Consider the following 14,591-nt stretch of genomic DNA (forward strand, 5'->3'; position numbering starts at 1 on the left):
CTGTCAGCTGGCAGGTAGGCACATACGTCGTGTGTGAGCTCCAAGTTATCTTCAGCAAGTTTTTGTTGACCCGTAGCCAAAAAAAGTTCAAGAGAGAATTAGTTGTTTTAAACTTACAGAGGTGAGTCATTCTTTTGTAACTACCATAATAAACTCCCAGCTACTGTGCTGTAGTTTTATATCTCACTGTGTTATCTGAGGTATAACAGAAGCCATCCTTTTTATGTTTTCCAGTGACATGTAATAAAAGAGATCTTGTTGGGCCCTTGAAATAGTACAGCAAGACAAAACATGCAGTATTATTTAAGTCAGGGTTTGTAAGCACTCACTGATTGAACTGTCAAAACAAAGTATAAATTTCTCCTTTCCTGAGGCTGTGGCCTGCATGTTTTTCCTTCTGAGGTACACAGCAAGTCAGCAGGCTGTACTGCTAAACGATTAGGAGGGTCTGTCGGAAGCTACTGAATTCCAGCCAGAACTGATCACTTCGTGCCTCTGTTTCTTTGTTAGAAATACGGGGCTACTACCACTTTGCAGCCATGCTGCCAGATTATCGATCTAGAAACAGTTTCAGCACTTGATACCAACAGGTATAGCTCGGCTGACCCTCCAGGGAACGGCTGCATCTGTTAAGCCAGAAATGAGTTTCAGCAGCATTTTTGCAGTTCAGTTTTGCACTGTGGAGGTGCTGCCAGCAGCCCCGCGGCAAGGACCCGCCGCCGCGCTCCTGCTGCCCTTGGCGGGGCGGGTGACACGCCGTCCAAACCGCGCTGATGGGGGTCACCCGCACCGCCCGCGGCGGGGCCGTGCGGCGGCTAACGCGGGGGCCGGGGGCAGCGACGCCGCCGAGGTGCCCGGCCGAGAGCAGGCGGGGCAGGAGGTAGGGCCACGGCTGGCCCGTCGCCCGCCGGGGCCACGGATCAGGGGCTGCGGCGGTGCCGGTGGGCTCGGCTCCGCTCCCCTCGCCCCCGGAGAGCTGCGGCGGGCGCCGCGGCCGCTGAGGGGAGCCCGCCGAGGGGAGCGGGCCGCGCCGGGCGGGGCAGGGCAGGGCGAGGCGCTCCACAGCACAGCGCTGCGCTGAGGCGGCGGCTGCTGCGGCGGCGCGGCGGGTGGGTAGCGGCGGGCGGCTCCTCCTCCTTCTCGGCGGGCGCAGCATGGCGGTCAAGGTGACTCTCCCCCTCCGGCGCTTGTCGCTGGAGGAGGCGGGCGGACCCCCCGCCTGCCCGCGCGGGGCGGCCGGGGGCGAGGCGGGCGGCGGGAGGAGGCAGCCGCTGCTGCGGGAGCCTCGCGGGGGGCCAGGGGGAGCCGCCGGCGGGGGCGGTGATGGCGGGGCGGCCCCGGGGACGGGGCGGCGCAGCCCGCCCTGCCTCTGCCTCCCGCGGTGAAGCGGCGGGGCGGCGGGGCCGAGGGCCCGGCGGGCGCGGGGCGCCCCGGGGCGGGCGCGGGCGGAGGGCCGTTATCCGGCGCGCGCGGGCGGTAACGGCCGGGCCCGCCGGGCGGTGAGGGCTGGCGCGGCGTGGGGCCGGGGCGCCGCGGCTCGGCCGGGCAGCCCGGAGTTTGACAGCTGTCATCGGCCCTGGGGTCCTGTGGAGTCCCGCAGTAGGCGCAGCGGGGTCATGTTTGAGGTTCGCCCTGTCGGGTAGATAAGGGACCTGGTATTGCTGCCCTTATCAGCGCGCACGGCGGTTTTTATCTACACTCTGTCAGTAGCCCGGCTAGCGAAGCATTAACTTGCTTGTCTTTACAGGTGCAATCAACCAAAAGAGCGGATCCGGCTGAACTACGAAATATTTTTTTGCAGGTAAAAAGATCTGTCTAATGTTGTTGGATTGACAGACTTTTATTTCTTGCCCTTTCAGCAGCTTGCCACGGCATCATACACGTGTCATGCTTGCGGGGGGCTTAAAAGTTCACTTTGAAGGCACAGTGTATTGAAAGGGCCTTCAGACGTTGAGGAGAAACTGCTCCTGACACAAATTGTGCTTACCCACTTACAAATTATAATCTTAAATAGTTTTATGAGGTATTTTCTAATTTTCTGTAAAGTAAATAATTATAACCATAACTAGGTACTGTTATGTTTTTAAATACACTTTTGCAAGACTCTAAAAAATTCTTCTTCCATGGCTGTATGCTTTGTCCTTGGGGTTTGTATGTGTTCCTCTTACAAATGAATGGACGACTGGCAATGTTTTTAGAAGTTGAAATTGATTACTTAAGATTGATGTATTTCGTAATACTATCTCTTGCAGGGCACTAGAATTAACATATATAAATAACAGCATGAAGTTTTCTCCATTCCCCTTAGTTACGGTGAAGCACAATCTAAAAGGAAAATCCAGTCAATCCTAAAACTTTGATAATAAGGTTTGAATCAGGCAGATGGAATACGAAGAACAACTATGTTTTAGGTCCATAGTCAGACCGCTGGTATTTCCAAAACCACTACAATACCTTTTTTCTTTCCCTTTATGTTGAATATTATACAGTATATTCCAGAAGCTTTACTCTATGAAAAAGGAGAGAGTGTAATATTAAGTATTAGTGCTAATACTGTAAATAATAAAATCTATTGTTTCATCTTTGACATGTATCTTTTGGTCCTACCATATTATTTAACAGTTTCCACATATGAAAATTAGACAGAGGTACCTTTTTGCCTGAGAGGGAGAAGCTATGTCTCAACCATAATTTTGGCAGATTTTTGCTTTTGCATACTGGATTACGCTGGTAACATTGCTTGAGTGCTAAAACTTAGAATGTTGGAATCAGACTGTGAAAGCCCAGCATTTAGTTTCTAGTAAAAAATCTTCCATCACAAGTTCATTTATTGTTGACGTGACATTTAGCTTTTGTAGATAAGAAATACAGCAGAGTAGGTTAATAATAAAGCAACATGAAATTTTTTTTTTTTTTTAAATATATGTTAATACAATATAAAAATGTGTGGTTCTGGAACATCACACAGCTCTTCCAGCTTTTTGGCAAGACACTTTTGCATGTTTGATTGCAAAAAAGTGAAATGTGTCAAAAAGTACTCTATTCAACTTGGTAATATGGACATTTATGAGTCTTGACTTCCAGTCAGTAGAAGTGCTTGCTTCTGGAAATAAGTAAATTGTTTGAAGTCCTTGATTTTGGTCATACAGGGAAAAGTGGAGAGGAAGAACATTGTACAGATGGTTCTTGAAATTGTCTCTGTGACAATACATGTTTTATTGACCTAAAAAACAGACAGTCTACTGGCTTTAAAACAGCTTTTTGGTCTTTTCCATGTCTATCTTATAATCTTCAAAGAAACATGCAAATTAAGTTGTGGATTGTTTTGTGCTCTGAGGAATGAAAAATGCAAAAGCTCTCCTGTCTCCTCTTGAGTATCTGAGATTTGCTGTAAAAAAAGACAAACAACACAGACACCTCTGCAATAGAAAGAGGGTTCCTATTTATTTTGGATTATATTGGATTTTAATTGACTTTGAAATTGTGTTTTTCGTTTGATAGATAGTAAGCAAACTTAGTTGCAAACTTTAAAAAAAATCAAAAGAGAACCCACTCTTTCCAAGACTAAGTTGTAGAGAGTCTTGTTATGAAATACTGTTAGTGTTGCACACATCAGGGGTCAGATATATTGTGCTCTTTGCTGAGGGTGCTGGCCTGTTCTGTGAGCTTCAGCTAAAGGGCGTGCATTCCTTCCTAAATTTGGCTTCCCTTGGAAATGGGCGCAAGGGAAGATGTGAACTCTAGGCCTCTTCGTCATCCACCTTATTCATAGAGAGCGTACTTAAATTTCCTTCTGTTCGTATGGATCCTCTAATGTGATACGTGTCCTCTGTCCATCCAGTTTAAGTTGTACCTTAATGGATGCTCAGTATATACCTTTCTCGTAGAATTTCTGAAGCTTGCTATGTATTTCGTTTTATTATTTTAAACTGTTAAAAATCTTAAATTTGACTTGTGTTGAAAAGATGTGCTGTTATTTCTATGTAATCCTGTAACTATGAAATGCAGGCATTGGAATTTCATGTTTGTACACCATCAAATAAGTTACCTCTCAGATGTTTGCTAACCACTGACTTCAGTCACAACCATCACTGAAGGATAAAAGAGTTATGTAGAACAACAGTTATCATATTTCTTAGTGAGACTTCATTTTTTTTCTTAGGCAAGACACAGTCAGCCCTCGGGGAATATAGTTGAATTATTTCCTGCCTGCTGAATACAAGTGGAACCTGTTCCAGCAAGGTGGAGAAAGAAACAAAAACAAATTTCCAATTTAAATACAGGAAACTTTTTTTTCCTCCTACTTACAAATGTCCTGAATCTCTTGCTCATAGCGTAGCTTAATTAAAAAAAAAATATGGTAGGAGTACCCACAGGTCTCTTTTGTTTTGGAACTTATTTCTCCTCTGCCCAGATAAAATAATTGGGATAGAAAACCCCTTTAAATTGAAAACTAACCAGTTTTTCAAAGAAAACATTGTTTCTGAAAGTGTGGCGATACCTAGCACTATACTGTACAAATAGAGTTTTTGTGTGTTCATGTTATGCGATGATGTTTAAAGAAAAGTCTCATGCAAATTCATCAAGTGCTTACCTGCGACAGTTTATAAATGTATAGTAAGAATTTTGTGTTATAAAGTAATATAACTCAAGACTGAGGAAAATACAGATTTAATTGATGTGTTATGTTTTATATGCAAATTAAGATATAATTTACAATTGTCTATTTTGTACTAAAAGATTCTTGACTTAAGTTGTATGGTGAAAAGGTAACTTGAGGACAAATGTAAATACGTGCTCAAATACATAGCCTAGCTACTTTGTTAGGCCTTAATTTATTGGCTCGCTGCCAAGCTCTTTCAAAATACCATGACCTTCTCATATGGAGCAAAACGTATCTGTCAGTTAATTATTTTTGTCTCAAATTTTTTTTAACAAAACTTCTCACAGACAGATTTTATTGTAAAACAATTCACTGTTTGTAATAAACTCAGATAAATTGGTGTCTGAAGAAAAAAAGATTATGACATTTAGATTTTGACTCTTTGATACGAGCTCTACTGTCATACAGTTGAATTCTATTATTCTTGAAGATACAGTCAATACTCTGCATGTTTGATGGTCCTTCATACGTAAAGCTTTCTTTGGATTGCATGTCTTGCAGCAGAATTGTGCTTCATAATGCATTTTTTAGTCACTTGTATATACGACCGAGAAGAGAACCTTTCTGAGTTGATTCAATGAAGCCACAGTTTCATTCATTATATTGTCATGTCGGCAGCAGTGCTGAATTAAAGGATTCCTGTCCACTGCTTTGTGTTCCTATTTTTGTGGAAATAATCTATTTTAATTCTGGAGTAGTTCAGTAATCTGGTTTACAGTGCAGTCTTGCAAACAGCTGTCATCACAGCTATAGGGTGGAAGAGGGAGAGGTGATGAGGTGATGTGGGGAGCTGGTATTGTGGAGGAGATACAGGAGATGCTTAAGCAGGCATTGCTGCAGATGCAAGCTCCTTTACACTGAAATACTGTTATGACTGAATTGGTTGGGTTGCGTACAGCTGAAACAAGCATGAGACATGTGAATGATTCCCTTTATCGTAATGGAGTATTACACCTCAACGGGTATTGTGTGTAGGTGTTATTGTTAATTTTCTAATTCCTGTGGGTCCCTGGCAGAGTAAGGTCCCGTTTTGTTCCTCTTTCACATAAAGCTGTGTCAACTGAATCAAGATACTGCAGTATATAGTGGATAATTTACAAATTAGAGATAAGGCCATTAATTGAAGTTTGAGAAAAGAAATAATATGTATTTTCCAAACAAACTATAAGAATTATCAGGAACAATTATTCAGAAGATATCTGGCACTAGAAAGTGTAAGAAAATTTATGTGCTGTGTTTTCACAGTGTAGCTGCAAATGAAAAGCTATAGCATGGCTGTAATTTTTATAAATTTCTGCAATTACCTGACAGTTTCTGAAAATACGTAATTGTCTTTTTATTAGAAGATATTGGTCATTATGTGTACACATCTATTCTACAGGGATAATCTGATTGTTGTGGTGCGCAACTAGGACAGTAACGCCATTAGTTTAATCAAGCCCTTTAATTTCAGAGCAGTTATGTGCAGACAGTTGTGCACCATTTTAACTGATATTCAGTAAAGATACTAGTTTGGTAATCATGGATAATTAGCACCTAAATGGATTCATTTTTGTTTGTGTGGTTTTGTTTTTTATTTTCACTCTAGTATGCCAGTGTCGAGAAAGATGGTGAGCATTACATGACCCCAGAAGATTTTGTGCAAAAATACCTAGGACTTTATACAGATCCGCGTTACAATCCTAAAACAGTGCAGCTGTTGGCTGGAGTAGCAGATCAAACGAAGGATGGGTGAGAATTTTGCTTTCCATTAGAAGCTTGTAATGCGTTGGTAAATGCGTGAGTGAATGAGTTTGATAATTTCATCTTCTAAAATACATTACTGATTTTATTACACTTCAAACTTATTTAGATGATAACTTTTTTGTCAAGTACAATGAAGTACAGTAGACTACAAATTTGTGGAAATTGGGAAAGACTGTGGTATTTAACAGTGAAGAGTTCAATGCATTTTTTAAATTAAGATTTGTTTTAATGGACTTTTAACAATTACTACAAATGCAGAGGAAGTTGAACTATCAATAAGTTTAATGTAGTATGATTGCCTTGGAAAAGTTCCTTTCTGTATGCTCACGTCCATGATTAGGTATTACGTAGAGTCTTTAGTACCTGTAATTAAACATGGAATTATGAAAAAGCTTTCTTATTTCTGTAGTGTGCAATTCAAATCAAACCATTGACGAGTTTTTTAAAGTGCTGGCTATTAGGAAAGAGAGACACTAATGACTCTATGAAGGAAGAAGGTGTTTGCCTAATCAAGATAAGGTCACACCACATAAAGCTTTTCCAACTCTGCTTACAGATTACATTACTTGCTTTTAGACAGTTCTCGGAAATTAATTTACAAAATGCCCACTCCACTGAGGTAGTACCCTCTAACCCACTCGTTTTCAAATGAGCCTTTTCTCTTGCTTTATGTAGGCTTCTAGCTTTGGCCTTGGATTGTAGTAGGAAGCGTGGACATTGTTAAAGTAAAGTGAAAAGGTTAAGATGGATCAGAGAAGACGTCAAGAATGCAGAAGGGAGTGGGTATTTTGTAGAGAAGAAAGTTGCTGTTAAAATAGTATACAATACATTTGTAAATATATAGGTGTAACTTACTTTAAATTTGAAAGCCCCTTAACTTCCTTGGATTTGTGAGTCTAAATCCGACCTTTGACATCACTTAAATGTTTTTATTTTCCTGTGTTCTGCTTCAGAATATTTTATTAGTTTGCGTAGCATCCTGAGCAGCTTGCACAGTATCTGTGCTTTACAAGTAAATTTGTATATGCTATATACATTTCACACTAAACGACAAATGTCGTATCTCCTGTTTGATGTAATATTACATGATTTTTTTTTTATTTTATAAAGCTGCAGCATTTTGATAATACATTTGATATATATATACATTTGATATATACATACATTTGATAAATCCAAATAACCTGTCTCTGTTTGCAATACATGGCTGCAGTTTGTTGCATTGTTATGCATTGAAAATGCTATTTTGTATTTATCTGTTGAAATAATAATCTAATTGATGGCTAGTAAACCAACACGTGAGTATCTTGTTTCTGTGAAAGCTGTTGGTTATCCTTTACGGTGTGCATTTCTTCAGAAAATGTTTTATAATAGGATATTTCTTATATTAAGAAATCAAAAATTTGTTTTATTGCTACAACAGAACTTTACCTTGAGGCATCATGTTTTTTGTTGCTTTCTCTGTGAATATATTTGGTTGGTTGGTTGGTTTAGTGTTTTTTTTGTTTTAAATCTGGGTAATGTTTGAGGTAAGGTAATCAAATATGGGTAAGTGTGCTTTATCTACTTCTGTATGGGAACAGTGGGAATGGGAATTATTACCATATGGTCTGCAATACAAAATGTTTGTCTGTCTGAATACCTGTTGATACTTGTCTGAAACTTATTTTCCAAATGTTTTAATCTATATTTATCTCTAATGTGTATTTCATGTGAAGAATTTGTCATACCCCCATTATCACTGAATTATTTGTTTATTTTTACATTCACATTCTTCCTTTTGTAGTGAGCTGTAATATATCAAAGTTGAGACTCTATATAATCTGCACAGAGAATTTAATCAGTAGCACGAATAATGATTGTAATCTTCACCTGAATTCTGGAATCTTTCCAAGGACTTAAAGTTACTTTATGAAGTCCAAGGAAGTATCAGTAGTCCTATTACATACAGACATTTGTAAATTAAATGACAGCCCAAAGTCACACAGCAAGTCATTGAGAAGCTTTGGGTTCTGTTAAGAAATTTAATTCCTGTATCTGCTATCATATTCTCTTAGCCTTGCTTGCCCTTCAAATAAATATGCAAAGTGGTTTTGGTAACTTTTTTTTTGTTAATAATTTTTTATTTGATTTAGTTTGAAGTTTGGCACTTTAGGAAAAAAGCACATTTTGGAACTGGCTGTCTGTAGGCATATGTTTAAAAAAATGTATTTTTACTTTTTCCTGATGGTAACTTGATACTTACTTAACTGTTCCAGAGTACTATTGCCTTCTCCCATTACTACAGTATAAGACTGGTTTGCTTTAGTGAAACTCTATAAGGTAGTCCTTAAAACTGATGGCTTTTCACTTTCAAAGTGTTTCTTCCTCATTGTTACAAGTGCATGTTCTGAGAAATTAATGTGATGAGGTCTAAATTAGAATTTGGCCTAAAATGCCTTGTCTGCTATCTGTTTAATACAATGAGATTTCACTGATGGTGTAGGTAAGCATTCCTATGTCATCAGACTGCAGGCACTACTTTTGAATCTAGGATACATATCCTCTCTGAATAATGTACTTATATATGTGTGCCAAAACCAGCTTCCTAATTGCATAAGTCAATTAACATTAGTAGGTATTGCACTTTTAAAATCAAAGATTTTCTTCTCCCTTCAAACCTTCAAAATTTCACAGTAGTCATTCAAAAGTTTTCATTTTAGTTGCTTGTTTCTGGCCACTCTGCTTATCAGCGTATCATTCTTAAAATTTGGAAATGTGTTCTTCTTAAGCTAAGTCCTGAAGAAAGAGTTGATGTATCACATAATGGAGAGTCACAGCAGAGCTATACATAATGTCTAAAAGCTATGTTGTGTGGGAAAAAAAGAGCAAAGAGTTGTAGTAGGAAAAAAGGAAAGATAGAAAAGAATTGTAAACACACGACTGACTTTGTGTGCCTTTGAAGAGTAATGGTACAGAAGAAATAAGAGGAAAGGAAATTTTTTAAAATGTTACAGATAAAACGAAAGGTGAGTGATTTGGTATTGTTATGGACTCTCTAATGCAGCGGGTTCACTGAATGATACTTGAGTAGCGATTGGGTGGGAAGCTCCATCATTCTGTTTAATCCAGCTCCTGTTATCTCCGCCCTAATGGATAATGGAGGATCACAGGGGATATCCCTGCTCTTAGGCATTGCAAATTGAATATATGGAAAGGAAATTGAATGTGTCTATCTCCTTTTGCTGTAGGCACTGTTAGAGTGAGACCTCTGAAGACGGCTTCTTTCAGGTTCAGGCTTCTGCGAATGCATTCTACAGAGATCGTCACTTGATTCTGTCATTTATAAAGCTTCCTGGTTAGGAATTAATTTGTATGTCAGGTTTACGCTTGTATGTGAGGTATATTTTGAAATGATAATATTTACAATTATTTTAAATGTTATTCTGTTTCTCTGATACTAAACCCTTATTTATCAATCAAGATCATCCTTTGGATGAAACTGACTTTGCATCTGAAGAACCATTCTCACATCTTTGATTTTTGTGGCTAAAGTATGACAAATTAATATCATAATTCTGTATTTGCCATACCTTAATTCCTTTCAAAATCACTACATTTTTTTCTGTATTTTCTGCATAATGCATATATGCAAGAATGTTAACATAATGTAACCTTGTTTAAAGTACCTCAGTTCTGCTTTATGTGTACTTTGACAGAGAAAGACTAGATAAACTAATGAATAGTGTGGCTTGATTCCCCCCCTACCTCCATAGGGAACAGAACTTACACTTGGCTCTTTAGCAGTAAGCAGTATATGTGTGAAGTAATCACTATGAGATAATGATCTCCTATGAAGAGTACTAAATTTAGGTCAACTATATACATTTTCTAGGAAAATGTACCATCTACAGTGATATTCTATGTTTTAACAGCATCTACTGAAGTAATAATTTTTTTGTTTGATTTAAAAAATGTAATTAAAATTCTTGTTCCCATTGATAATTTATTTGATGCTAAAATAGGTATCCCATCATTTATTTCTATAAACTGAGCTCAGGAACTTGTAACGGGATGGAATATTCTAAGTCATCAAGCTAAAAGTCCCCTATTTTTACAAGGATGAAAACACACAGTGGTTTTAATAAACCAAGTTTGCTGTTAAAATCTAAGGCTTTTGCTTGCAGTATTTTGGAAAGGCCACAGTATATGCCTGCTCTAAATACCTTTATGTGTATGTGATTTTGTTCTTGTGACAACATTATCCTTTATTTTCTCCTGGCGTAGGGCTTATCTTTATGCAGCTGTTCTTACATACAGCATTAGGATCCCTTCTAAATGTTTTTTCTGTTAGTCAGAATAAGCTGAGTTCCTCTAGAAAACTTATTTATGATTATCCTAATAAGTTACGTATACATATATTCAAGTCTGAGCTTATATATGTTGAACACAAGGGCTTGGAATTCTCTGCAGCATTCCAGAGATGTTGTGGGAACCCTGTCTGGGGATAGCGCTGCTTCCTTATCTTGCAAAGAAACAGCTTTCCTAATGCATCCTGAGTTGCATTTTTCTATATGGTGACTGTCTTGCATACACAGCTCAGAATCTTGTGATCTGCTGTTGCGCTCAAATCCTTCCCTGCCTTGGTCATGTCTAACTGTCCTTGTGTCCAAATGTTCTTATAGTGTCTTTCTTTCTTTCTTGTCCTCAAGTACATGACTTTGCGGTCCATGTTATATTTGAAGTGTAATATTTTTTCTATATACATAGTAAAGTATAACTTTTTCTGAACATGTTTGTTTTTTATGAATGTTATACATTGTTTTAGGAAAATACGTATATTGTATAGTATATTCCTATACTTGCATTAAACTATCTTTTCTTTCTCAGTAGAAATACATATATAAGCTAGTAATATAATGACAGCCCTGGAAATTTAATGGTGGTAGAATTTCTGTGGATTTTTATGTCTTAATTTTAAGTGCTCTCTGCTTACATTTATAATTACAAGGTAATAAATTGTAGGTATTCACTGAGAATTTATTATATTTTGTTGTTGATGGATATGAAGATTTCAGTCCTTTTATAGAGGAAAAAAATGAGTTGCATAAAGGTTAAGTAACTACATAAATGTAACAAATACTTTTTTCAGTTTCTAGTGTAGAGTCTTAACTTTTTTATATTGGAATTTTATTTTAATAATTGGATCATACAGTTTTGTAGAGCATCAAACACAAAGTATCATTGGTATTGTGAATAATTTTTTGAAATCTTTATAACTTCTGTATTTTCCTTTGTAGGTTGATTTCCTATCAAGAATTTTTGGCATTTGAATCTGTTTTGTGTACTCCAGATGCAATATTCATTGTTGCTTTTCAGTTATTTGACAAGAGTGGCAATGGAGAAGTAACATTTGGTAAGAATATCTAAAGAAAAACTGTTTAAGAAAGTGATTATAATAGCATAAATTGTAATAATGGTTCATCACCATTGGTGCATAGAAATGCGTATTGTGCAGTACTGCACTGATTTTGCAAGAGTTTGCATGAGTAAAACACTTTTTTTTGTTAAATTGATACAAGCTTAAGAAATATACAGAAACGAAATACATTTTGCTCTGTCTTCTTGAATCAAGATTTTTCATGTTCCTGAAGCAGTTAATACAATGCTGTTTTGTTCAGTGTTGTCCTAAGTAAAATTCTATGTCACGGACTTTGGATTTCTTCAGTGATGAGGGATTTTAAAAATATGTTCTGGATCTCCACATATCTTTGAAGAATTGTCATTAGATACAGTAAGAGCACAATATAGAAATGAAGGAGGTCTAATCTTTTGAATTCCTAGTTTAGTGGTCCTTTTCTTGAGGAGCAAATCTTACTTTAATGTTAGGACTGTAACTTCCAACTAGATGATATATTTGAAAAATTAGGAAGAAAATATGTCCTTTGAGTTTTGTTACTTTTTTTTTCCTAATCACGTAAATTAGTAATTGGACAAAATTCTTTAGGCTAACTATGCTGCTTTATGATGTTGCTGAATAGCTGTTACTGACATTGCAGTTTAAGGAGGACTAGGTTTTATTTTTAAAACTTCATGTTTATGAAAATTAAGATAAATCGCTGCTAAGAATTCTAATAAAATTGAATGAGAATTAAATGTTATTTCTATCCAAAAGAATAAAGCTGTCAATAAAGAAAATACAAACTATGCTTGGATTTGTAACCACTTGCTGTTTGTACTATTTCATTCTTATGAAAATTGTTGCAACTTGCTGAAAAAAAAAAATGCAAGGGTCTTTTTATGGAAACAAACTGCTTGACTTATGATGTCTGTTAAATTACATCGTTAACTGAAGGGTCAAATACTAAGCAATTTGGATACACAACATTTTGAAAAGAAAATCTTTTAGAACTTAAGTAAAGGTGAAGTCAGTAAATGCAGTCATTAGGAAGTAGACAAACTACTACAATCAGTGTGACCATGTTAATGATGGTATATTTAATAATCTCACAGACCGGGGATATCCACTTTCTAGCTCCTGTGAACACACTTGAAATAGCTGGTTCTGTAAATGAACAAAAAGTAATTTCAGATTGTATATAGATTCCTCAGTCAGACTGAGAATTGTTATTTTTATGAGCACATCATTATATTAAAGGCTAGAAGAACAACACAAACAAGAAAACCTGTAAAACAGGAAATGGCACAATTTTTTCCATATCTTTCTTGCTGAATTTTTTTTATAAGGCTGATAAATCTTGAATACGAAACTCTTCAGGGAATTTAAAATTTACTATTGTTTTTACAAATTTAATTCTATTGCACTTATTACTATATTTAATGGTATATTGTAGCATATCAGTGGTACATATTTTTGTGCTGCAGTTCCTGCACTTACTGCTGCTTATTTGCTTTTTTTTTGTTCTTGTTGTTTGTAACATGGGCTACTTATTTTTACTTCACAGGCATATCATACAAATTAATGCACGTGGGAAAAATTTTGGTAACTGCAGTCAATGTCAAGTCAGTCTTGTGGCCTGTGGAGGCTGTTTTATAAATGAGTCCTGCACTCCCATTTTCACACCACATAAACAGAAAGGCTCAGAGTTTAGTTTCATGTACAAATAGGAGAATATATAAAATCAGGTCTTAAAGTGAAAAGTTGTGATAGATTATTAGAAATGTACTGAAATGGAGTAAGTTTAGCCAATCAGTGTGAGAATTGCCATTGGACAAGTGAGCTCTCTTTTATGAGTGTGTAATGTATCCAGTCTGCAGATAAACCGTGTTGGTTATGGGAGCAAACATGAGTCAATTTTCTACCTTGGATTCAATGCTATGTGGATGTGACTGCATTGATTGCAAAGCTAACTCAAGCCAGTAAGTCTTGCCAGAAGTGACATGGATTTACTGAGGTTTTTTTGCACTGTGCATCTGGAACAAGGGGTGGAGGTGCTGGAGAGTGGAACACAGATTCAACTTGGGTCTGTTAGGCCAATAACTTGAACCCAACACTGGCTTTGCTGGATGTGAGATAATGTCTCAAAATCATTTGGGTATGACTGTATGGCATTTAAAAAAAATATCCTGATCTACTGAAATTTTCAGTTATCTGGAGAAAGTTAAGTGTACTTGTTGATTTTTAGAGCTGGCTCTGTATTTGAAAGCAAGTTGCTCCAGTCGGGTTCACATCTCCTGTTTAGGATTTATTTACTGACGTGGGCTTGGACCGTACTTGAGCACTTCAGCTTCTTGCAGTCCTCTTTAGCCTCAATCTGCCACTTGTCTCTTCAAAAGTTTAGTTTCCAACTCTCCAATGAGGAAACTATTAATTAAATTGTATTACAGAAGAACCTCTGTCTTATCACTTGAGAAATGGAAGAGGACAAAGAGTTTATGATTCTTTAGAAACTATTTGGTAGAAATACTTGTTGCCTATGCTATGCTAATCAATGTCTTTGTCTGTGCAATATCATACGTTAATTGGGATTCTTGAAACAGGAAGCATTCTGTCACTTTAATGTCATCTACTTTCTTATTGCTTTGGGATGTTTTTCCAGGAGTTTTGAACATCCAGAAATCCTGTACGAATGACTGCCATAAATGTGCAGATAGTATGATGCAATATTTGTATAGTAGGTCCATTGCAAGAGCATGAAATTGGACCTACTTTGTATGAGCAAACTGTACAGCATGCTCAGTA

General features: G+C 37.5%; 1 protein-coding gene across 3 annotated transcripts in view; it reads left to right on the forward strand.

The window, feature by feature from the left end:
• The first annotated feature begins 11 nt into the window (after nucleotides 1-11).
• The window catches only part of SLC25A12 (solute carrier family 25 member 12), a 51,195-nt gene continuing 36,615 nt past the window's right edge, over nucleotides 12-14,591 (forward strand). The window contains exons 1-4 of one of the 3 annotated variants that reach the window (XM_082311610.1): nucleotides 12-121; nucleotides 1,748-1,801; nucleotides 6,252-6,394; nucleotides 11,689-11,804. In XM_082311610.1, coding sequence (XP_082167736.1) covers nucleotides 6,285-6,394; nucleotides 11,689-11,804 — 226 coding nt within the window. In that variant the 5' untranslated portion in view covers nucleotides 12-121; nucleotides 1,748-1,801; nucleotides 6,252-6,284. Of the gene's footprint in view, nucleotides 122-1,130; nucleotides 1,167-1,747; nucleotides 1,802-6,251; nucleotides 6,395-9,639; nucleotides 9,790-11,688; nucleotides 11,805-14,591 lie in introns of those variants that run through there. The other 2 variants (XM_082311609.1, XM_082311611.1) reach the window with 2 other exon arrangements.

Source organism: Platalea leucorodia, assembly GCF_965183815.1.
Source record: "Platalea leucorodia genome assembly, chromosome: 5".
In the NCBI taxonomy this organism is placed as follows: domain Eukaryota; kingdom Metazoa; phylum Chordata; class Aves; order Pelecaniformes; family Threskiornithidae; genus Platalea; species Platalea leucorodia.